Source organism: Balaenoptera ricei, chromosome 3 (assembly GCF_028023285.1).
Source record: "Balaenoptera ricei isolate mBalRic1 chromosome 3, mBalRic1.hap2, whole genome shotgun sequence".
NCBI classification, from domain to species: Eukaryota; Metazoa; Chordata; class Mammalia; order Artiodactyla; family Balaenopteridae; genus Balaenoptera; species Balaenoptera ricei.
The window spans coordinates 155,849,465-155,874,201 of record NC_082641.1 but is presented as its reverse complement, the minus strand read 5'-3'; the positions used below and the strand labels follow the sequence as shown (position 1 = coordinate 155,874,201).

The 24,737-nt window shown below is 41.1% G+C and overlaps 2 protein-coding genes across 4 annotated transcripts in view; one reads left to right on the top strand and one right to left on the bottom strand.

The window, feature by feature from the left end:
* LOC132362741 (centrosomal protein of 78 kDa-like) overlaps positions 1 to 8,483 on the bottom strand; it is a 38,006-nt gene extending 29,523 nt beyond the window's left edge. For 2 of the 3 annotated variants that reach the window (XR_009502461.1, XM_059917730.1), the window contains exon 1: positions 8,301 to 8,483. The gene's annotated coding sequence lies outside the window, so the exon portion shown is untranslated. Of the gene's footprint in view, positions 1 to 1,572; positions 1,716 to 8,300 lie in introns of all 3 variants that reach the window. The other variant, XM_059917731.1, reaches the window with a different exon arrangement.
* Positions 8,484 to 8,562: 79 nt separating this feature from the next.
* LOC132362729 (ELKS/Rab6-interacting/CAST family member 1-like) overlaps positions 8,563 to 24,737 on the top strand; it is a 131,139-nt gene continuing 114,964 nt past the window's right edge. The window contains 2 exon segments of the mRNA XM_059917705.1: positions 8,563 to 8,822; positions 9,844 to 10,004. Of these exon segments, the coding sequence (XP_059773688.1) occupies positions 8,681 to 8,822; positions 9,844 to 10,004 (303 nt within the window). The 5' untranslated portion in view covers positions 8,563 to 8,680.

Below are 24,737 nucleotides of genomic sequence, written 5' to 3'. Positions count from 1 at the left end.
CGTGTCGCCTACATTGGCAGGCAGGTTCTTAACCACTGCGCCACCAGGGCAGTCCCTGTTAAGTTTTTAAATATCAGTTAATTGTTTTAGAAGTTTGTGGCAGATTGATAGTCGTCTCTCAATAGTCATTTTCTCCTTATTTTAGTAATATAACTTCTTAATTTTAACTGGGTACATGACCATCCACAATAAAGTCTATATTTCCAATTTGCCCTTCAGCAAGGAATGACCATGAACTAAGCTCTTACCATGGGATATAAAAGGAAGTGGTGTGCACAATTTTTTTAGGAAGTTTTCTTAAAGGGAAAGGCATGTCTTTCTCCTTCCCTTTTTTCTTCCTTTCCTCTACTCCATGAAAGGAGTATACTTTCCCGCACCATTATGTTGGACCTGGCTGTGTGACTTGCTTTGGTTAATGAAGTGCGAGCACACAGGACATGTGACACACCTGAGCAGAGCCTTCAAGTGATTCTGTGGCTTAGCCTCTTGTATGCTTGTTTTCCATCATGAGGAAAATACAACCCAGGTGACTACTGCTCCTTTAGTCTGGTTCCTTGAATGGGAGACGTGTGGAACTGATTCGTACCTCGAGCACAGCACAGCAGCTGACTGCCCCTCCCTCCAGCTGTCAAATCCCAACTAACTTAGAAATAAATATTTGCTGTTTATAAGCCACTGAGTCTTTGAGGGCAATTCCTTTACTTTCTTGCAGGTCAGCAATTTGTTAAAAATTATTTTTTTTTCTGAACTTATTCATGATTTAGTTTCCACTGTCCAGCTATTATGAATAATGCTGCTATAATATTCATATACAAAAGTTTGTGGTTTTGTGTGGATATTTTAAATTCTTTTAGGTATATAGCTAGGAGTAGAATCGCTGGGTCTTATGGTAACTCTATATTTAACATTTCAAGGAACTGTCAGACTGTTTTACAAAGTGACTACACCATTTTACATTTCCACCAGGTGTGTATGAGGGTTCTGATTTCTCTAAATCCTCACTAACAGTTACACTCTCTTTGATTATGGCCATCCTAGTGGGTGTGGTTTCTCACTGTGGTTTCGATTTGCATTTCCCTAATGACTGATGATGTTGAGCATCTTTTCATGTACTTATTGGCTATTTATATATCTTCTCTGGAGAAATATCTATTCAAATCCTGTACCCATTTTTTAATGGGTTGTCTTTTTATTGTTGAGTTGTAAGAATTATTTACATATTCTGGATATATTATCAGATATGTGGTTGCAAATTTTTTTCCCATTCTGTGTATTGTCTTCTCACTTTCCTGGTGGTGTCTGAATTAGTCTACTAGGGCTGCCATAACAAAATACCACAGACTGTATATGACCTCATTTAACCATAACCAGCTCTTTAAAAGCCCTGTCTCCAAATATAGTCACATTGTGGGGTAGGGCTTCCACACATAAATTTTGGGAGAACGCAGCTCAGTCCAAAACATTCTGCCCTCTGGATACCCAAAATTCTTGTCCTTCTCACAGGTAAACACATTCACCCACATCCCAAAGTCTTAACCCATTCCAGCAACAACTCTAAGTGCAAAGTCTCACCTGAATATCATCAGGTATGGTTGAGACTTGAGATATGATTCACTCGAAGGCAAAATGCCTTGCCAGCTGTGAGCCTGCGACATCAGACAAGTTATGTGGTTCCAAAATACACTGGTGAGACAGGCATAGAGAGATAGTCTATTCTAAAAGAGAGAAATCAGGAAGAAGAAAGGGAAATGGGTCCAAAGCGAGTACAAAACCCAGCAAGGCACATTTCATTAGACTTTAAGGCTCAGGAGTAATCCTTTTGGGCTCAATGCTCTGCCCTCCAGGCCCACTGGGGTGGCAACCTCATCCCCTTGGCCCTGGGTGGTAGCTCCACCCCCTCAGCCCTGGGCATCAGCTTTATTCCCGAGGCACTGGTTGGTAGCAGGCTCCACTGAAACCAAGGAGACAGCTTGCCCCCCAGACCTGTACTCTCTGGGCTGATGGCTGGAGTAGCAGCCCTGTTGATCTCTGAATCACTTTTGGTGTCATCTCTCACTTTTCTTGAAGGGTGATGTGAATTGGCAGCCAGATAGCTCTATTGTCCTGTCCTGTAGACTCCCAGAAGTCTGACAGTATTCCTCCATTTTGTTGTCTCTATGCCCCTTAGTCCAGACTGGCAGTGTTTCTACTGGTATAATCTTATTTCTATTCCTGGTTACTTATGAGATGACTGATTAAATCCATGAGTTGCACCCATGACCTCTTTATCAAATGACTGTCCAGCTACACCCTGGATGTATTCTCCAGAACATACTTCTTCTTTTTTTGTAATATGGATAGTAATTGGGTTCTACACCTAATTCCAACACGTGAGGAGTTGAGGTGGTTTCCCAACATCACCAAGGAGCAAGTCTCTGGGTACCAGCTGGGTGTCCTGCATCTCAGCTCAATTCTGACACTATCTATCCAGAGACAGCATCAGGTTCTGCAGGTTAAGTGCTCAGTCCCACAAGACTGCTGTACACCCCTCTTGCCCTCTCAGGATGCCAGGTGCAAGCCAGGTTGTTACCTGTGCTTCTGACCATCTGGCCACAAACGGGAGGTTCCAACAGTCTCTCCCAACTCAGGATGCCAATTGAAAGCCCAGGTTGTGAACTGTACTTCTGACTGATGGCTATAAATCAAAGGTTCTTATGACCCCCTTCTTGGGTTTGATTAATTTCCCAGAGTGGCTCATAGAACTTAGAGAAACATTTTTACATACTGGACGACTGGTTTGTTATGAAAGGATATTATAAAAGGAAGAGCCAGATGGAAGAGATGCATAGGGCAAGGTATGGGCAAAGGGCGCAGAGCTTCCACGCCCTCTGCTGGTGTGTCACTCTCCCCACTTATCCAGGTGTTCACCAACCGGAAGCTCTCTGAGCCTTGCCCTTTTGAGTGTTGTGGAGTCTTCATTACATAGACATGATTGATCAAATCACTGGTCATTGGCAACTGATTCAATCTCTAGCCTCTCTTCCCTCACTGGAGGTCAGGGGGTGGGGCTGAAAGGTCCAATCCTGTATTCATGGTTGGGTTCTTTGCTGACCAGCCCCCATACTTAGGGCTTTCCAAAAGTCACCTCATTAACATAAATCCTGTTGTGGTAGAAAGGGGCTTGTTACAAATAACGAGACATCCATTTTACCTTTATGACTCTGAAAGTGATTTCAGGAACTGAGGAGTAGAGACCAAACATTATGACAAGAGAAGTTCCCATTGGTCTTATCCCTCAGGAAATTCCAAGGGTTTTGGGAGCTGTGAGTCAAGAACCTTGGATGAAGACCAAATATGAGATATATTTTGGTCATCTGAATGACCAAATGTATATTTCTTTTTTTTTAATTGAAGTATAGTTGATGTATTGTATGATATGTACATGTTAGTTTCAGGTGTACAACACAGTGATTTGACATTTAAACATATTACAAAACGCTCACCAGTATATATTTCTTGCAAGTTACAATATTGCAGATAGGCTAAGAATTTTCCAAATCTTTAGGTTCTGGTTCCCTTATGCTTAACAACTCCTTTAATTTATCTCTCACCTCCTGCATACTATAAGCAGTAAGAAGAAATCAGGCCGCACCACCAACACTTTGCTTAGAAATCTCTGCAGCTAAATATCACAGTTTATCACTTTTAATTTCTACCTTCCACAGAACACTAGGAAACAGTTTGGCCAAGTTCTCTGCCACTTTATAGTAAGGGTCACCTTTCCTCCAGTTTCCAGTAACATGCTCCTCATTTCTGAGATCTCACTACAGTCACCTTTTAACGTTTACATTTCTACCAAGAGTCTCTCTTCAAGGCAATCTAGGCTTTTCCTAACATGCACCTCAAAAATCTTCCCCTCCACTCATTACCCACTTCCAAAGCCCCTTCCACATTTTTAAGGTATTTGTTACAGTAGTACCCCACTTCTCAGTACCAAAATCTGTATTAGTCTGGTGAGGCTGCCGTAACAAAATATCACAGACTGGGCAGCATAAACAACAGAAATTTATTTTACACATTTCTGGAGGCCGGACATCCAAGATCAAGGTGTTGGCAGGTTTGGTTGGCTTGCAAATGGCCATCTGCCTTCCTCCAACCCCTGGCAACCACCCTTCTGCTTTCTGTCTCTATGAATTTTACTATTCTAGGTACCTCATATAAATGAAATCATACAATATACAGTCCTTTTGTGATTGCGTTATTTCATTTGGCATAATGTCTTCAAGGCTCACCATACTTTTTAAAGCTGAACATACAAAAGTTTTGTATATTCGATTTTGATGGAGTCCAATTTTAAAATTTTGTCACTTACGGTTTTGGCTTCAGAGCTAAGAAACTATTGCCTAATCCAAGGTCATGAAGGTTTACACCTGTTTTTTTCTAAGAGTATTATCGTTTTAGCATTTATATTTAGGTCTATGATCCATTTTGAATTAATTTTTTAAAATTTAATTAATTAATTAATTTTGGCTGCGTTGGGTCTTCACTGCTGCGCGCGGGCTTTCTCTAGTTGCGGTGAGCGGGGGTACTCTTCGGTGCGGTGCGTGGGCTTCTCAATGCGGTGGCTTCTCTTGTTGCGGAGCACAGGCTCTAGGCACGCGGGCTTCAGTAGTTGTGGCACGCAGGCTCAGTAGTTGTGGCTCGTGGGCTCTAGAGCGCAGGCTCAATAGTTGTGGCGCACAGGCTTAGTTGCTCCGTGGCATGTGGGGTCTTCCTGGACCATGGGTTGAACCCATGTCTCCTGCCTTGGCAGGCGGATTGTTAACCACTGCGCCACCAGGGAAGTTCCTTTAATTAATTTTTGCGTTTGTGAGGTAGGGGTCCAATTTCATTCTTTTGCATGTGGTTATACAACTGTCCCAGCACCCTTTGTTGAAAAGACTATTATTTTCCCAGTGAATCAACTGTCCATAAATGTGTGGGTTATTTCTGAAGTCTCAATTCTTTTCCATGATATATACGTCTATCATTATTCTGGTACGACACACTATCTTGATTATTGTAGTTTTGTAGTCAGTTTTGAAAGCAGGAAGAATGAGTGTTTTTTAACTTTTTTCTTTTTTTTTCAAGATTCTTTTGGCTATTCTGAGTCCCTTGCATTGCCATGTGAATTTTAGAATCTGATTGTCAATTTCTAGAAATAAAAAAAGGCAGCTGGGATTTTTGATAGGATTGCAAAGAATGTGCAGAACAAATGGAGAAGTACTGCTTATTTTAACGATATTAAGTCTTCTATTATTTCTTGATGACGATTTAGCTTAATTATAAACCCTGTACCTCGTGTCTTCCTATCCTCTCAGTAAGCCTAATAATTCCTTGCTCCTCCACTGGGCACTTTTCCTACTTCTAACAGTACACTTTAGCAACCGCTTCTTATTCTGCCAACTACACACATCGTCTCTTGAGTGCTTTTCCCTTTACCTCTACCTTTCCTATGTTTCACATCTTAAACTGTCAGCTGTATTTTTACCTTTATGTTGTCAACATTGGTATAATTTATAAACTCTGCTTTAACTACAGCAAGATTATAATTTATTAACAGGTTTGGTCTAAAAGTTGAACACCAGAAACCCGCCTTTTCTAAGCTTTTTATCATAGTAATTATTCAGTTGAATTCTCTCCCAGAACTCCTATCCTTCCATCCGAATCTAGCCTAGCTCTTGGGACTTCCCTTTACTACTGAATTAGATCTAGTGAATCCTGGATAGTGATGCTGTCAGAAACCTCATTTCTACCTCATCTTTAAATTTTGAAAAAAAGCCTATGTGGGAGTTTGACTTTATGAGTCTCTGCATATCTGAAAATGTTTTCATTTTGCTCTCTTAATGATAATTCAGCTAGGAATAGAGGTTTTTTTTAATAAAAAAATTCTTAGAATTTGAAGTTCAAGAAATATTTCCCTCAGAAACTTGAAGGTCATTGTTATCTTCTCATATCTAGTGTTGCTGGTAGGAATTCTAATTGCAGTGTGAGTCTTACTCTTTTACGGGTCACTTTTTTTGTTTATTTTTTTTTTATTTTTGGCTGCGTCGGGTCTTAGTTGCGGCACTCGGGATCTTTCCTTTAGGTGTGCGGGCTTTTTTCTGTGGTGCGCGGGCTTCTCTCTAGTTGTGGTGTGCAGGTTTTCTCTCTCTCTCTGGTTGTGGTGCATGGGTTCCAGAGCGCGTGGGCTCTGTAGTTTGTGGCATGTGGGCTCTAGCTGAGGCACACCGGCTTAGTTGCTCCACAGCATGTGGGATCTTAGTTCCCCGACCAGGGATTGAACCTGCGTCCCCTGCGTTGGAAGGCAGATTCTTTACCACTGGACCACCAGGGAGGTCCCTATGGGTCACATTTTTCCTTTGGAAATTCAGGATTTTCTCTTTAGCTTTAGAGTTTTAACATTTCACAAAGTTGTCTTTGCTCTCCACTAATGGACATTTTCAGCTCTGGGGAAATTTTGTTCCATTATTTTTGGGGTAATTTTCCATCTTTTATTTACTCTCTTTTCTTTTTCTCTTGTAATATTAGTCCTGTTGGATTGACTCTTTATTTTTCTTATATTTTCTCTTGCAATTTCCATCTCTTTGCGTATTTCTTCTATTCTCCTTAAAATTGCACGGACTTTACCTTTCAACACTTCCAGTGAATTTATAATTTTGGCATTTTCCTATTTCTAATTTCAAGACTTACTTTTTGTTCTTGGGTTGTTACTTATCTGAGTACATTATCCTTGTTTCATAGCTGTAATAAAAGTTTGTGAGCATATTTTTAAGTTCTCTGAAGTTTCTTTTTCCTCTGTGGTCACATTTTCTCCTTATCCTCTCCCTCCCTTCCCCAGCCCCAAGTTGGAGACTTCCCTTAAACACCTAACAGTCCCTGGTTGTCCGTTCATATTTAAGATGAAGTAGTTGGATGCTGATGACGCATCTTTAGAACTTGGGAGGGTCTTGCCAACTTGCACAACTTCACTCTAGGGTGAGTGGGTAGGAAACTGCCTATTGTGCCAGAATAAAGAATGTTTTACTCTTAGTCATTAAATGCTCCCCAGAGATGATGAAAAAGCTTGACTCTTAGCCTGGGATAAATGCCTAGCTATTGTATCTGAGGTATAGGGAGGGTTCTGCTGTTCTACATAGAGACCTTTATTTAGTGTCCTTGTTTTCAGCCCTGCTTCTCACTCTTGCTCTGTCTTGTCAGTGTCTCCAAATTTCAATTTCTCTAAATCACTTCTGGCAGGTAGGCCTCCATCTTCACCTACAGTACCCCCCCCCCATGCCTATTCCACATTATGGTTTCTTCCATTTTGTTTAATCAGACCTCACTCACTTTGTGTGTAAATTTAGGGAAAAAAAAAGAAAAACAGCTCTTGGTGGCTCCCTTCCCATTTTCTGTTTTGTACGGGTTTGTATCATTTTTCATTCCTTTATTAGCATTTTAATGGGGTTCCAGGAAGAAGAGGCAACGAATGCATGCACTCAGCCAGTTTTAATTAAAAAAAAAAAAAATCCTAAGTGTAGGTTTAAAAAAAGATATGTGGGGCAGAGTAGGAAATAAGAAAAAAGAACAGTGGAATGACAAAAAAGAAACCAAAAAAATTTCTGAGTCTGTGATATTGACAGTACTCCCGTGCATGAATAACAAGGCTTAGCACCTCACACTCTTCAGATCCCCACATTTCAGGGATGGGATAGATCTGAGACATCTCGTTCACACCCCCTTTTACAGTTACGAAAAGCAGGACCCAGGAGTAATGGGACTTTCCCAAGGTCACACACGTAGACACCGGCAGAATGGAAACCAGAAAGATAAGATGAGTCCACTTTGCTTTCCCTTCATCTCACCACACCGCTGGGGAGCAGCAGAACGAGCGGATCAGCAGTCAGATAAGAAGGATCGTGAGAAACAGTCAAAGGAAGCTGGCTTATTCCTGAGTGAAGTCGGGTGCCCGAGAAAATGAAACACTTTAGGATGCTTCATTTGGCAGGACCCAGCGTCCCCCGGCAGCGGTCCTGACAGCGGCGGCCGCGTGCGGACCCTACGGAAGGGGGCGACTGTACAGCAGGCGGGGGGACGCTGGGCGGGATGGGGATGAGGTGACGAATGAAGGGACGAGAACCCTGACGAGGGACGGGAGAGTGACAGTGGGGCCACGAGGGCGTGGACGCTGGCGGTGACTCAACTGCTCTCAGGGGCGTTTAGAGTTACTGATAAAACAATCGCCAGCCGGGAATAAACACGATTCAAATCACTCTTACTTTCTTAGTGCAGCGATAGCTTACCTACGGCCTTACATTAACGGTGCGTGGCTCCGACAAGGAAACCCGTCTGCGCTTCGGTACCAGAAACTGGGGAGCCCGACGCCGGGCCAGCTGCCGCCCCCGAGGACCGGGACGGCCGCCCGGCCCGCCCGCCAGCCCCTGGAAAGTGCCCGAGGCCCGCGCGCGCCCGAGTCGCGCCCCCGGGAGGAGCGGGGGCGGGGCTCGCGCTGACGTCGGCCTGGGGCGGGACTGCGAAATCGCGCAGGGGGCGGGGCGCGGTGACGTCGGGCGCCAGGGCCGAGCTGTGGCTGTGGTGGCGGTAGTGGTGGCGGTAGTGGTGGCGGCGCCCGGGCAGCAACGGCAGCGGCAGCGGCAGCCCTGAGCAGGGTGAGACGGCCGCGATGGCGGCAGCTCGGGGTCGGGCGGCGCCTGGAGCTTCCCGCCCGTCGCTGGCGCTAGGCCCCTCGGCTCTCCTCTGCCCGCTCCTCCTCACGGCCCTGGCTGGGTCCCGGCAGCGTGCCGCCGGGGAGGGCGGAGCCGTAGGTGAGGCTGGCGGGCGGGGGGCTGGGGGCTGGCGGGCGTGGGCTCTGGGCTGCGGGCCGGCGCGGGCGCACACGGGCGGGCGGCGTCTGTCTCCTCCCTCTTGCCGTAGGAGGCGGTGCGGTGCAAACAGTGGGCCGCCGCCTCCGCCGCTGCTTCAGGGGGCCAGTCACGCAGAGCCCGGGGCGGGCCTCCCCGAGGAGCCTGGCGCCCGCGGACAGGTGGGCTTCCCGCCCGGAGGCCCTCGGGCTGCCCGCACGGCCCGGGAGACCCCGCCAGCGGCCTGTCCGGGGTTCGCCTCGGCGGCCGGGGAGGGAGGGAGGGAGGGCGGCGCGGACGGCCGTCCCGGTCCTCGCGGGCGGCGCCACCAGGGAAGTCCTTTACAGGTCTTTTAAAAGCGTCTGTCTCTTCTCTATCTGGTCATATATATTTTTTCTTTTCTTCCTGCCTTCCTCAGAAAATCTCTACCTACGTAGCTTTAGAGCAGGAAATTATCCGATTGAATTCTAGCTGTTTCTTTAACAAGAGATTGTTTGTAATGGTATAAACAGAAGAATCTTAGTTTGAACGAATAAAAATGACTCATTTATGTTTATTCTGCATCTGGTATTAGTCAGGTTTATGGCTTTTATTTCCTAAAATCGTTCTAGAAATATTTATTATGATTTTGTTCCTTATATTTTTATCTGCATTGTCTTGTTATTTCCATGGAAGTTTCTGGACTGTTTCCAAATAAATTCCTTCGAAGGGATTGTTTCTGGCACACTGTTACTTCTGATGCCCTTACATTTGTCAAAAAGAAAATGAGGGTTTTTTGGACCTAAACTGAGAAGAATTATAGTGGAGGGAAGATGAGAGATGTATTTCTTTCACTGCCATTTATGTCTGATCCTGCGAGAGTACAGAATTTTTGATGGGTGTGTCTTCAATTTTGTGGACCCAGGCGTTGCCCACTGCCCACCCAGCTCCTCTGACTATACCTGACCCAGCTGCTCAGTTTCTGTCTTTTCTGTATTGATCGTAGGTGGAGGAGTTACTGATGGCCATGGAGAAGGTAAAACAGGAGCTGGAGTCCGTGAAGGCGACGCTGTCCTGCACTCAGCAGTCACTGGCAGAGAAGGAAACTCATGTGACCAACCTTCGGGCCGAGAGAAGAAAACACTTAGAGGAAGTTCTGGAGATGAAGTAAGTTTTATAATATTGTTCTTCAGGCATATGCTTAGTTGAAATACTTGTCCTCATCGCTTTCATCTTCTGGCCCTGTTTGTCACGCCTGACACACTTAGCCTAATTTTAATGCTCACTTGTGTTTCTCACTCCTTAGAACAAATTTGGGACAGATCCTCGTCAACTAGAAACTTTTTTTGCCTCCCTGTCATTGAATTTTGCAGTCCTCTAGAGTGTATGTATCCGTATGCAATTGTGTCTCTGAAATTCCTAAAACCTTCTGGAAAGTTCTGGCAAGTTGTTGAGCTTTCTGAGGAAGATAACCATTGCTCCTGAGGTCATACAATGGCTAGGCAATTTTTAAAAACATTTTTTATTATAAACATCTCCAAAGGTACACAAAAGTAGAGAATAGTATAGTGAACCTCCTTATACCCATCCCCCATATTTCACCATTAACATTTGCCACACTCTCCAGTCAGTTTTGACAAAATTGTCACTTTTAGCAGAACCTTTCTTTACATCATTTTTGTACTTTCCAGGCATCTTGCAGCTTCCTTGAGATAGTCTGTTGTGAAGGCTGTATATATCTGCTGTGCAGAATACAGCTGCTGCTTTTTCTCCTCTGTGACTTTGAAAAGTTCTGGTTTCCTTCTCTTCAGAACAAGTATGTCTCTTTTTTAAGTCCCTTAGTACTTTCTCCATCACTCCAATCCCCACTCCTATGTAATTGTCCTGCTCTCATTTTACTGAAACCAAGTCTATGCTGGGACCCCTCAGTTACCTTCATCACCTCAGCAGTTACCTGTGTTCTTGTCGTCTTCTCTTCTGACTCAGAGGAGATACTGTCTCTCCTTCACCAAGCTCGCTTCTTATTTCTATCACAGATTTAAGCTCTGGTTCCCTCCTCTGCAATCTGTCTCCATTAATTTTCTTTCACATAATCTTTGCTCACTTTCTGTTAGTTCCTTCTTCTCTGCAATAAATACGCACTCTCTCTGACCTAAAGTAAAGTCTTTCTGAGCCCAGCCAGTGCTTGAAGCTAACATCCCCTCTTCTTTTCTGCTACTTTGAACTGTCAATAAATGTTGAATATGAGAATTACAAAGTAGCAGAGGATCTTGCCATGACACCTCAGCATGAATTTTCATGGGGCACGATTGCTTTGATATCATGACGGCAGCCCAGGAGTTGAGAAACAAATATCGGGGTGTCCCCTGTGCTTATGGATTATTAGGACACAGTGGGAGGTTAAGAGAGCCTGATCTTTTAGAAAAGAATTACAGGTGATGTGCTCTCGGAAGTGACAGATACTGGAGCCAGAAATAGGTTGATAATGCAGGGAGAACGGGGAGAATTTAGGGTTCTGAGTATCGTGATGAGAAAGTTTGCTTCTTACGAGCAGGTTAGTAGAAGCAGTTGAAGACAAGGTTTTATCCCTGATGATAAGAACATAGAGGAAGGATGGGTATAATATTCGGGAATACAAGGTATCGATGTGATACTCCTAAGCACAAACAGGCCCTGCTAAAGCAACGGTATAGGAGTATTGTTTCGTTTTCTCTGTGGACCAATGTCTTGACTTGACTTGTCACATCTTTCCCACTCAGTTCAAGTGTCTATAGCAAAACAGTGGTGGATTTGTAAAGGAATTTTCCTTTATTATTAGGACTTTGAAAAGATATGAAAGAATTTTTTAAAGAATGCTTGACTTTAAACCATTAAAAGGGAATTGCGTGTGATTTTTTTTTTGTTTTATTATTGTTATTATTTTTGGAACCACAGTACTAAACTTTCTTATGGACTTCCCTTGCCAACCCAGGTTAGAGATTACATTTCAGAAAAATACTGTGATTTGCAAAGCTGTTTTTGGTAAGATCAAACACTCACACACTAAGGCATGGGATGAGTCATTAAAGTATTCAGAGAATTTATAAGTGGTATAGAAATTTGATGAATAAACATTAAATAAAAATTCTCGAAATAAGGTGTTAAAACCTGGCTCTGACAGGTGACCTGTCTCTTAAATCACCTTCCTCATTTGCTCAGGAGATACTACTACAGCATCATGCTATTCTTAGATTTTCTACAAGTTTTTTGTCATGCAGATTTACTGACTTAAAGTTTTTAAAGTAGTCTTTGCTTTAATTTGCACTTAAATTTCTCCTTGTTGTTGTCTCTCATTTTCATATCTTAATAAAATGGTTGTTTAATACCTTTCTTTTAACAAATTAAGCACTTCAGGCCTAATCGTGTATCCAAACATGCTGTTGAGAGTGGTGGCTAATCCCAAACTCCTAATGTATCCCTCCTCCACACTCTTTTCTCCTTTGGTAACCATAAGTTTGTTTTCTATGTCTGTGGGTCTATTTCTGTTTTGTATATAAGTTCATTTGTATCTTTTTTTTTTTTTTTTAGGTTCCACATATAAGCGATATCATGATATTTGTCTTTCTCTGTCTGGATTACTTCACGTAGTATGATAATCTCTAGGTCCATGCATGTTGCTGCAAATGGCATGATATCATGCCTTTTTATGGCTGAATAATATTCCATTTTGTGTGTGTGTGTGTGTGTGTGTGTGTATACATATATATGTATAAATATATAAAACACATCTTCTTTATCCCTTCATCTATTGATGGACATTTAGGTTACTTCCATGTCTTGGCTATTGTAATAGAGCTGCAGTGAACACTGGGTTGCATGTATCTTTTTGAATTATGTTTTTCTCTGGATATATGCCCAGGAGTGGGATTGCTGGATCATATGGTAACTCTATTTTTAGTTTCTTCAGGAACCTCCATACTGTTCTCCATAGTGGGTGCACCAATTTACATTCCCACCATCAGTGTAAGAAGCTTCCCTTTTCTCCATGCCCTCTCCAGCATTTATTGTTTGTAGATTTTTTTGATGATGGCCATTCTTACTGATGTGAGGTGATATCTCATTGTTGTTTTGCTTTGCATTTCTCTAATAATTAGCAATGTTGAGCATCTTTTCATGTGCCTTTTGGCCATCTATACGTCTTCTTTGGAGAAATGTCTATTTAGATCTTCTGCCCATTTTTTGATTGGGTGGTTTGTTTTTTGATATTGAGCTGTATGAGCTGCTTGTATATTTTGGAGATTAATCCTTTGTCAGTTGCTTCATTTGCAAATATTTTCTCCCATTCTGAGGGTTGTCTTTTCATCTTGTTTATGGTTTCCTTTGATGTGCAAAAGCTTTGAAGTTTCATTAGGTCCCATTTGTTTATTTTTCTTTTTATTTCCATTTCTCTAGGAGGTGGGTCAAAAAGGATCTTTCTGTGATTTATGTCATAGAGTGTTCTGCCTCTGTTTTCCTCTAAGAGTTTGATAGTGTCTTGCCTTACATTTAGGTCTTTAGTCCATTTTGAGTTTATTTTTGTGTATGGTATTAGGGAGTGTTCTAATTTCATTCTTTTACATGTACCTGTCCAGTTTTCCCAGCACCACTTACTGAAGAGGCTGTCTTTTCTCCAATGTATATTCTTGCCTCCTTTATCAAAGATAAGGTGACCATATGTGCGTGGGTTTATCTCTGGGCTTTCTGTCCTGTTCCACTGATCTATATTTCTGTTTTTGTGCCAGTACCATACTGTCTGGATTACTGTAGCTTTGTAGTATTGTCTGAAGTCAGGGAGCCTGATTCCTCCAGCTCCACTTTTCTTTCTCAAGATTGCTTTGGCTATTCGGGGTCTTTTGTGTTTCCATGCAAATTGTGAAATTTTTTGTTTTAGTTCTGTGAAAAATGCCATTGGTAGTTTGATAGGGATTGCACTCAATCTGTAGATTGCTTTGGGTAGTATAGTCATTTTCACAATGTTGATTGTGGATTTGTCCATTTCTTCCAGGTTGTCCATTTTATTGGCGTATGGTTGCTTGTAGTAATCTCTCATGATCCTTTGTATTTCTGCAGTGTCAGTTGTGACTTCTGTTTCATTTCTAATTCTATTGATCTGAGTCTTCTCCCTTTTATTCTTGATGAGTCTGGCTAATGGTTTATCAATTTTGTTTATCTTCTCAACGAACCAGCTTTTAGTTTTATTGATCTTTGGTATCGTTTCCTTCATTTCTTTTTCATTTCTTTCTGATCTGATCTTTATGATTTCTTTCCTTCTGCTAACTTTGGGGTTTTTTTGTTCTTCTTTCTCTAATTGCTTTAGGTAGAAGCTTAGGTTGTTTATTTGAGATGTTTCTTGTTTCTTGAGGTAGGATTGTATTGCTATAAACTTCCCTCTTAGAACTGCTTTTGCTGCATCCCATAGGTTTTGGGTCGTCGTGTTTTCATTGTCGTTTGTTTCTAGGTATTTTTTGATTTCCTCTTTGATTTCTTCAGTGATCTCTTGTTTATTAACTAGTGTATTGTTTAGCCTCCATGTGTTTGTATTTTTTACAAATTTTTTCCTGTAATTGATATCTAGTCTCATAGCATTGTGGTCAGGAAAGATACTTGATACAATTTCAATTTTCTTAAATTTGTCAAGGCTTGCTTTGTGACCCAAGATATGATCTATCCTGGAGAATGTTCCATGAGCACCTGAGAAGAAAGTATATTCTGTTGTTTTTGGATGGAATGTCCTATAAATATCAGTTAAGTCCATCTTGTTTAATGTATCATTTAAAGCTTGTGTTTCCTTATTTATTTTCATTTTGGATGATCTGTCCATTGGTGAAAGTGGGATGTTAAAAGTCCCCTACTATGATTGTGTTACTGTCGATTTCCCCTTTTACGGCTGTTAGCCTTTGCCTTATGTATTTAGGTGCTCTTATGTTGGGTGCATAAATATTTGCAATTGTTATATTCTTGTTGGATTGATCCCTTGATCATTATGTAGTGTCCTTCCTTGTCTCTTGTAACATTCTTTATTGTAAAGTCTGTTTTGTCTGATAAGAGAATTGCTACTCCAGCTTTCTTTTGATTTCCATTTGCATAAAATATCTTTTTCCATTCCTTCACTTTCAGTCTTTATGTGTCCCTAGGTCTGAAGTGGGTCTCTTGTAGACAGCATATATACAGGTCTTGTTTTTGTATCAATTCAGCAGTCTGTGTCTTTTGGTTGGAGCATTTAATCCATTTACATTTAAGGTAATGCTCGATATGTATGTTCCTATTACCATTTTCTTAATTGTTTTGGGTTTGTTATTGTAGGTCTTTTCCTTCTCTTGTGTTTCCTGCCTAGAGAAGTTCCTTGAGCATTTGTTGTAAAGCTGGTTTGGCGGTGCTGAATTGTCTTAGCTTTTGCTTGTCTGTAAAGGTTTTAATTTCTCCATGAAATCTGAATGAGATCCTTGCTGGGTAGAGTAATCTTGGTTGTAGGTTTTTCCCTTTCATCACTTTAAATATGTCCTGCCACTCCCTTCTGGCTTGCAGAGTTTCTTCTGAAAGATCAGCTGTTAACCTTATGGGGATTCCCTTGTATGTTATTTGTTGCTTTTCCCTTGCTGCTTTTAATATTTTTTCTTTGTATTTAGTTTTTGATAGTTTGATTAATATGTGTCTTCGTGTGTTTCTCCTTGGATTTCTCCTGCCTGGGACTCTCTGTGCTTCCTGGACTTGATTGATTATTTCCTTTCCCACATTAGGGAAGTTTTCAACTATAATCTCTTCAAATATTTTCTCAGTCCCTTTCTTTTTCTCTTCTTCTTCTGGGATCCCTATAATTCGAATGTTGGTGCGTTTAATGTTGTCCCAGAGGTCTCTGAGACTGTCCTTAATTCTTTTCATTCTTTTTTCTTTTTTCTTCTCTGCAGTAGTTACTTCCACTATTTTATCTTCCAGGTCACTTATCCATTCTCCTTCTTTAGTTATTCTGCTATTGATTCCTTCTAGAGAATTTTTAATTTCATTTATTGTGTCGTTCATCCTTGTTGTTTATTCTTTAGTTCTTCTAGGTCCTTGTTAAACGTTTCTTGTATTTTCTCCATTCTACTTGCAAGATTTTGTATCATCTTTGCTGTCATTACTGTGAATTCTTTTTCATGTAGACTGCCTATTTCCTCTTCATTTGTTTGGTCTGGTGGGTTCTTACTTTGCTCCGTCATCTGCTGTGTGTTTCTCTGTCTTCTCATTTTGCTTAACTTACTGTGTTTGGGGTCTCCGTTTTGCAGGCTGCAGGTTCGTAGTTCCCGTTGTTTTTGGTGTCTGCTCCCAGTGGCTAAGGTTGGTTCAGTGGGTTGTGTAGGCTTCCTGGTGGAGGGGACTGGTACCTGTGTTCTGGTGGATGAGGCTGGATCTTGTCTTTCTGGTGGGCAGGTCCACGTCTGGTGGTGTGTTTTGGGGTGTCTGTGACCTTATTATGATTTTCGGCAGCCTCTCTGCTAATGGGTGGAGTTGTGTTCCTGTCTTGCTAGTTGTTTGGCATAGTGTGTCCAGCACTGTAGCTTACTGGTCGTTGAGTGGAGCTGGGTCTTAGCGTTGAGATGGAGATCTCTGGGAGAGCTTTTGCCATTTGATATTACGTGGAGCTGGGAGGTCTCTGCTGGACCCATGTCCTGAACTCGGCTCTCCCACCTCAGAGACACAGGCCTGGCACCCGGCCAGAGCACCAAGACCCTGTCAGCCACACGGCTCAGAAGAAAAGGGAGAAAAAAAAGAAATAAAATAAAGTTATTAAAATAAAAAATAAAAAATAATTATTGAAAATAAAAAAATTAAAAAGTAATTAAAAAAAGAAAAAAAAAAGAAGAGAGCAACCAAACCAAAAAACAAATCCACTAATGATAACAAACGCTAAAAACTATACTAAGAAAAAAAACAAAAAACGGACAGACAGAACCCTAGGACAATTGGTAAAAGCAAAGCTATACAGGCAAAATCACACGAAGTCCACTGCCTCAATTTGGGGATGATTCATTGTCTATTTAGGTATTCCACAGATGCAGGGTACATCAAGTTGATTGTGGAGATTTAATCTGCTGCTCCTAAGGCTTCTGGTAGAGATTTCCCTTTCCTTCTTTGTTCACACAGCTCCCGGGGTTCAGCTTTGGATTTGGCCTCTCCTCTCCATGTAGGTTGCCTGAGGGCGTTTGTTCCTGCCCAGACAGGACAGGGTTAAAGTAGCAGCTGAATCCGGGGCTCTGGCTCACTCAGGCCTGGGGGGAGGGAGGAGTACAGAATGCGGTGGTGAGCCTGTGGTGGCGGAGGCTGGCGTGACATTGCACCAGCCTGAGGCGTGCCGTGTGTCCTCCCGGGGAAGTTGTCCCTGCATCACGGGACCCTGGCAGTCGGGGGCTGCACATGCTTCCGGGAGGGGAGGTGTGGATAGTGAGCTGTGCTTGCACACAGGCTTCTTGGTGGCTGCACCTGCAGCCTTAGTGTCTCATGCTGATAGCCTCGGCTCGCGCCCGTCTCTGGAGCTCATTTAGGAGGTCCTCTGAATCCCCTCTCCTCACGTGCCCGAAACAATGGTCTCTTGCCTCTTGGGCAGCTCCAGACTTTTCCCGGACACCCTCCCGGCTAGCTGTGGCACGCTAGCCCCCTTCAGGCTGTGTTCACGCAGCCAACCCCAGTACTCTCCTTGGGGTCTGACCTCCGAAACGCGAGCCTCAGCTCCCAGCCCCCGCCCGCCGTGGCGGGTGAGCAGACAAGCCTTTCGGGCTGGTGAGTGCTGGTCGGCACCGATCCTCTGTGAGGGAATCTCTCCGCTTTGCCCTCCGCACCCCCGTTGCTGCGCTCTCCTCCGTGGCTCTGAAGCTTCGCCCTGCCACGCCCTGTCTCCGACAGTGAAGGGGCTTCCTAGTGCATGGAAACCTTTCTTCCTTCACAGCTCCCTCCCACTGGTGCGGGTCCCGTCCCTATTCTTTTGTCTCTGTTTTTTCTTTTTTCTTTTGCCCTACCCAGGTACGTGGGGAGTTTCTTGCCTTTTGGGAGGTCTGAGGTCCTCTGCTAGTGTTCAGTAGGTGTTCTGTAGGAGTTGTTCCACACGTAGATGTATTTATGATGTACTTGTGGGGAGGAAGGTGATCTCCATGTGTTACTCTTTCGCCATCTTGAAGGTCTCCCCACTTTTCAGGTTTTTTTGTCATATGTATTACTGTTATGGCCATCTTTATTAATACATTTTCACATTTCTGATTATTTCCCTATGATAGGTTGTTAAAAAATTGAATCTATTCATCAGAGGGGATCAAAGGAATTATAGGAGAGGTTTTCCCATATACATTTATGTATTCTTAAAATGTTTTAACACTTATATTTATTACTTTGTAATGAGAAAATGTTACAAAAATGACCCTACAAATTACTATATTATCCACCTTATATTTGGAGAGAAAAGGAACATTGCTAGAAGATAGTTTCTGCTTCCTAAGGATGATACAGTTGTGCTTATAAAATAAAAGAGATGAATATACTTATTGACACACTGTTTTCTAGAAGGATTGGACCACTTTAGGTGATCAGGCATGTAAGAATGCATGTATCACCTTACCTGTTCATATAATGTTTAAAAATCTTTTGCCTGAAAAAAAACTTTTACCTCTTTCATAGATTAAAAAGTTTTGTCTTACCTTGCTTTCATTTGCAATTCTTTGTTTACATTTTCATGTGTTTATTGTCAATTTGCATATTGTCTGTGATTGGTATATTCCTATTTGTTAATTTCTCTTGGGGACAGTAAGGTCTTAGTATTTCATTGACGTTTATGGGCTTTTTCAATAGTGAGGATAAAGTACTTTCCCAGTTGTGAATAATTTGTAGTTTTTGTCATTTGCTCATTAGTTTTTGACTTTTGATGTTTATAATTCTAGATTTCTAAGCAGTAAAATGTACTATACTTTTCTTACATTTGTAATTTGTAATTTTTTTGTAATTTCTTACATTTCGTTTTTTGTTTAGAAAGTCCTTCCCTATCTGAATATCATTAAATATGTTATATTTATTCTTTTTATTTTCTAATTAATTTGCATTTTATACCTAGTTCTTTAATCTTCCTGGAACTTATTTTTAATTTTGTGTGGAGAGAACGTATTTATTTTGATGTTTTCCTAATAATTGAAAAGCTTTCTAAATACTGTGATCAGTCTCTTTTCTTTTGGTTTGTGGCATTTCCTTTTTCTTTCTTAAGTGCTTAATTATTGTGAGATTTGTTCCATTGATCTCTTTGTTGATATTCTTTTTCCAGGACTACATTGATTTGATTATAACAGGCTTTCAATTTGTATTAATGGCCGATTGGGTGTTGAAAAAAATGTCCTTCAAATATATGTGTACACACACACACACATATACATATATATATATATGCTGTTCTTAACTCTTTATTCTTATGTGCTGCCAGACATTCTTACCCCACTCTTATATGCTGGCTGCCTCAGGTGTCAGCTTAAATGGTACTTCTTCAAAGAGACCTTCCCTAACCATCCTGCCTAAAGTAGGGCAGTCTGTGCCAGTATCAGCACAAATAAATCAGTCAGCCTTTCAGAAGTCATTTCCTTTCACACCAAATCTTCCAGATGCAGTTCTCATGTTCCTCATTATTGGGTGAGCTGTTAAAATGAAGACAACTATTGATCCACCGTCAGCTCCTATTGAATTGCTTAAAACTTCCAGCAATTAAATAGGAGCAAATTCTGTCATTTAAGAGAAGTGACTTACTATTGAAGAGTATAAATTCTAAAGTTGTAGTTAAAAAACTTATACAGTACATTTTTTTTTAATACAGTACATTTTTGATTATGTCCTAGATGAAAAAGACAGCCAGTGTCTGGGACAAAAGATCAGCAAGGCTCTGTAAAACCTTTGTCCCATTTTAAAATGAAGTATTAGGACATCTGTGCCATAGAGATTCAAGCTAGTGTCCCTGAGAATTTTCAGCTGCACCAGAGTGGTGATTGCTCAACAGACTAAACTGGAGAGTGTGTGATAATTATCACAAGAGGACCACATACAATGATGACATGGAAAGTGATTAGTTACAAACAATCAATAGCATAAGAAAAGGATATTAAAAGAAAGTTTTTAGAGGTACTGATTTCAATGAGAAAAGGCTGGTGAGATATTTTGATTCTTTATTAATTGGTTTTCTTCATGCAGGGCTTTCAAAAAGAAAACAAGTAATTTGAGCACACTAACCAACTTTATTTTTCATGAAAAAAGAAAGCCCTTTGTGATTTTAATGCTGCTTAACTCTTTTCTTCACCGTTCATGCGGTTATAATCTTAAGCAAACAAACAATAATTTGCTATTATAAGGCTGTGGCGCTTCAATGGCAGTAATGGCACTGACCCTAGTACAATTTTCAGTAGATAAACAGAGCTAATTGATTTATAACCATTATTCTAATGAAATAATCATAAATAATAAGCTTCATGTTAGGGATTATGTTATCAAGTGTGTTGTTTTGTCCTTATTTCTCACATGTTTTACTTTGGTGAAGAATTACAAGCTGTAAATGGTACAGATGAACCGGTTTTCAGGGCAGAAATAGACACAGATGTAGAGAACAAACGTATGGGCACCAAGGGGGGAAAGTGGCGGGGAGGGTGGGTGGTGGTGGGATGAACTGGGAGATTGGGATTGCCATGTATACACTAATATGTATAAAATAGATAACTAATAAGAACCTGCTGTATAAAAAAATAAATAAAACAAACTTCAAAAATTCAAAAAAAGAAAAAAAAAAAAGAATTACAAGCTGTAATCCAAATGAATTGAAGGGACTATTGAGATGATCCAGTCATTGCTTTTTGAAAAACACTTTAAGCTGCAGACCCCTTTTTCAAATGAATATTATTCAGATATGAAAATAAAACTTATTATTTATTAATTAACTAATTTATTTTTTGGCTGTGTTGGGTCTTCGTTGCTGCGCACAGGCTTTTCCTAGTTGCGGCGAGCGGCGTGGGGCGCAGGCTTCTCATTGCGGTGGCCTCTCTTGTTGTGGAGCCGGGATCTAGAGCACAGGCTCAGTAGTTGTGGTGCACGGGCTTAGTTGCTGTGCGGCATGTGGGATCTTCCCGGACCAGGGCTCGAACCCGTGTCCCCTGCATTGGCAGGTGGATTCCCAACCACGGTGCCACCAGGCAAGTGCCTAAAACTTATTTTAAGAAGTAAAATGAAAAAGAAGGCAAAGCTGTTCTGATTGAGACAGGACTGGGGAGCCCAGATGCCCCAGTGTGGCCCTGCCAGGCATTCCCTGAAGATGTTCTTTAGAACCCCTAGGCCTTCCCAGGGCTGGGTTCAGTAAGCCACTAACCAAACCTTTTGGTTTTACAAACAGGAGCAACAACAGTAACTGCCATTTATTGATAATTTACAGTGTGATAGGTGTTCTGTCTTACTGCTAATTATTATAATAACCCTGTAGATTCAGTTTCATAATGTTCATAGTATAGATTAATAAATTAAGGCTCAGAGTATTTAGTTAACTTCACTGAAGTCATCCTGATGGAACCAGGAATTGAACCCAGAGCCAGATCTTTCTTGGTCTGTGTTCTCCCCTTAGAGAAAGGGTCCTTTTCAACTTCTTTCAGTTTCTGTGACACAGTTTTCCTGATTTCTACCGACTTCTCTGACTGCTCCTCTTGTCTCCTTTGGCCGCCTCTTACCCTCTGCCTGCCATCTAATGTTGAATCGGTCCTATGACTATCTCCTCTTGCTGTGTTTTCTTTTCCTAGGGAGGCTCATTCACTGCCTTGGCCTCAGTTAACATCTGTGTATCAGAGCTTCCACACTTAACATCTTTATTTAGCTCATACCATTCCTCTAAGCTCCAGACCCACATGCCCAGTTGCTCCCTCAAACCTTTTCTCAGCATCTCAAAAGCACATTACATTCAGCTCAAGATTTCCCCTCAATTCTGGTCCTTCCTTATTTTTTCCCATTTTTGTTTATGGTGCCACCAACTTGTCCATGGTGTTTAAGTCAGAAACTTCAGAATTTTCCTTGATTGCTTCACTCCCTCATTTCCCACCCTGCCAGTCAAATCCTGGTGATCTTTTTTCTCTGAAGTATTTCTGTAAGCCATCTATTTTCCCACCCCACAGCCACTGTCATAGTTTGGTCATGTCGCTGTTGGCTGACATTATTGCAGCGGTCTCCCAATTTTCCCGTCTTTCTGTTTCCCCCTGGTATGCAGCCTCATTGCAGCCAGTCTGAGCTTTTTTTTTTTTTTTTTTTTTTTTTTTTTTCAGTCTGAGCTTTTGAAAGTGCCCATGTGATGTTTGAATCCTGGCTCCACCACTCACTAGTTATGTGAGCTTGGCAGGCTGCTAAGTCTTTCCAAACCTTAGTTTCCTCATCTGTAAAATGGTTATATAATTCTTACCTCATGTACTTGTTCTAAGAATTAAATGTGGTAGTAGGTGCCCGGCATCACTGTTAGTGATGATGGTAGAGATGATCGTACTCTGCTCAAAACTTTTTCAGGGCTTCCTGTTGCCCTTAAAGTCCAAAACTCTTGTCACACTTCCTTGGTGCTCAGTCTCCTTAATCCCTCAAATGTGCTGTGCCCCCTCCTTCTTGAGGGTCTTCACCTAAGTAGTCTTCTCCTCACAGTAGAAGTGTTGTGTCTTTAAATAGTTAATGGAAGTTAACTTATTCTTCAGATCTCACCCAGCCCCCAAATCTTCTCTTATCTTTTACTACCTTGGATTTATAGCTTTTATCCCTGTTTGCAATTATAATTGTGTATTTTTGTTGCTGTTGGGATTAATGACTCTCTTATCCACCGTTATCTGTCTTATCTACCTTTATATGGAGACAGACCATGTTTATTATACCCACCTGCCATGGTATCTCTGTCAGGGAGCTTAATGCCTGCTACTAACTAAAGATCTTTCTTCCATCAGTGAGGGATTATACTTCAGTATTTTTTTTCTGTTCTCCAATGTTTGGTTAAGTTTATTTTTCAACAGCGCTGCCTCCTTTGTGGGCAGAATTGTCTGAAATGGACTCTTTCATGTTAATTACTAGTTCTTGTTCTTGATGGAGAGAACTCCCAAGGTAGCCGGAGCCCTCTCAGAATCTGTCATTCTTCTGGTATTGAAATAGGCTAGGGGTTCGTTTTTCCACCTAGGATAAAGTGCTGTTCTTGTGTTCCTGTAGGTTTTGTGTTTTTGTGGCACTTGTCTATACGTTGGGATTCATATTTTCTTTTGCTTAAGTCTGTATAAGAAATATGACATATTTTAGGTCCACTAACGTCATCAAATGTTCCTTTGTGAACCTCTCATTTAAGTTTTCTTGTTTTTGTTTAGATACCTTGGGTTAAGCAAGTAGCTTTATTTAAAAAGCCAATTTTCCTTATAATATGGGGATCAAAGAATGTGTTCTTAAAAGCTGTCAGAAACAAAGAATTATATAAGCATCTATCCCAATTCATAAGTTTAGTTTAAAAATATTTTAAACATTAGTAATGAATCAGGTATCCCTGTGTTACTTTTTTGTTTCTCAAATACCTGAGAGAAAAAGAAGCCTGCTTATTTATTTATTTTCCAATAAATATGAAAGGGATAGAAAGGAAATTCTTGAAACTGTTGATTATTGTTGCTTTCAGATTTTCAGTGTCCTTATCTCTAAGATCATTTTTATAGGAATCTTTGACATCAAAATTTTGGTACTGAGATTAAAGTAGTTGTATTTTGTGGGGATTCTCAGGGAAAGATGCCATTTTAGGAAGTAGGGTGAGCGGAGAGAAATTAGGATTCTTTCCAATCTTTTCTGTTTCTTCTCTCATTCCTTCTTTCAGAGAGAAAAGATCCTATGGATAGAATTTTTGCTTTTTAAAAAAAATTCTCAAGCCTTAACAGCGATACTTGGGCTCTGCTAATTAAAGTAGCTTCATAAGTAATAACTTTCTTTGAAAACAGTCTTTATTCCTTATGGATGGAATTGAATGCACAATCATTTAGCTTTTCTTTTCTTTTTTTTTTTTAAAGTAACAACCCAATCCATTTCCACCAAAAATTTCCTTCTAGGAAAGTGGTTTTATGATTAATGGAAAGTGTTATATGATTAATGGTTCTGTAGATATGAAAGTTATAGGCTGGATATCTGCTCCCTTTTATCATCTGTGTCATGCATCTTGTTTATAGTAAATTGAAAAAGGTACATTTAAATGACCAGTAAGGTTGAAGACACGCTCTACTACCTGGCAGTTTCATTTCTGTGTGTCTCCTTGAGAGAAACTTTTGCACATGTGCACAAGGAGACAGGTAGATGTACATGTGCTTGTCGTAACAGTGAAAAAAGTGGAAAAATATCTAACTGTTCCTCAAGTAGGTGAGTGGATAAGTTGGTATTTATTCACAAAATGGAATATGAGTACACAGTCCCTTCCTCCAAAATACTTAGGGCACATGTATGTTGGAATTCAGATGTTTTTCAGATTTTGAAAGGTAATCCAGTATATAAACTGTATATTGTGTAATACTCCCATTGGGATCTGGACAATACCCAGTAATCAAACATATTAAATCTGTAGCAAAACTTAGGAATATTCATATTAAATTGGATAAATAAATGGTAAATAGCCTCATAGCAGTTGAGTCAGGTTTTTCCATTAAGCTTGGAGAAAAATTTAGTCTTTTTAAAGCTCTTTGGATTTTAGAATTTTGGATAAGGAATTGTGAAACCTGTATTATACAGTTCATAAAAGTGAATGAGGGCTTCCCTGGTGGCGCAGTGGTTGAGAATCTGCCTGCCAATGCAGGGGACACGGGTTCGAGCCCTGGTCTGGGAAGATCCCACATGCCGCGGAGCAACTGGGCCCGTGAGCCACAACTACTG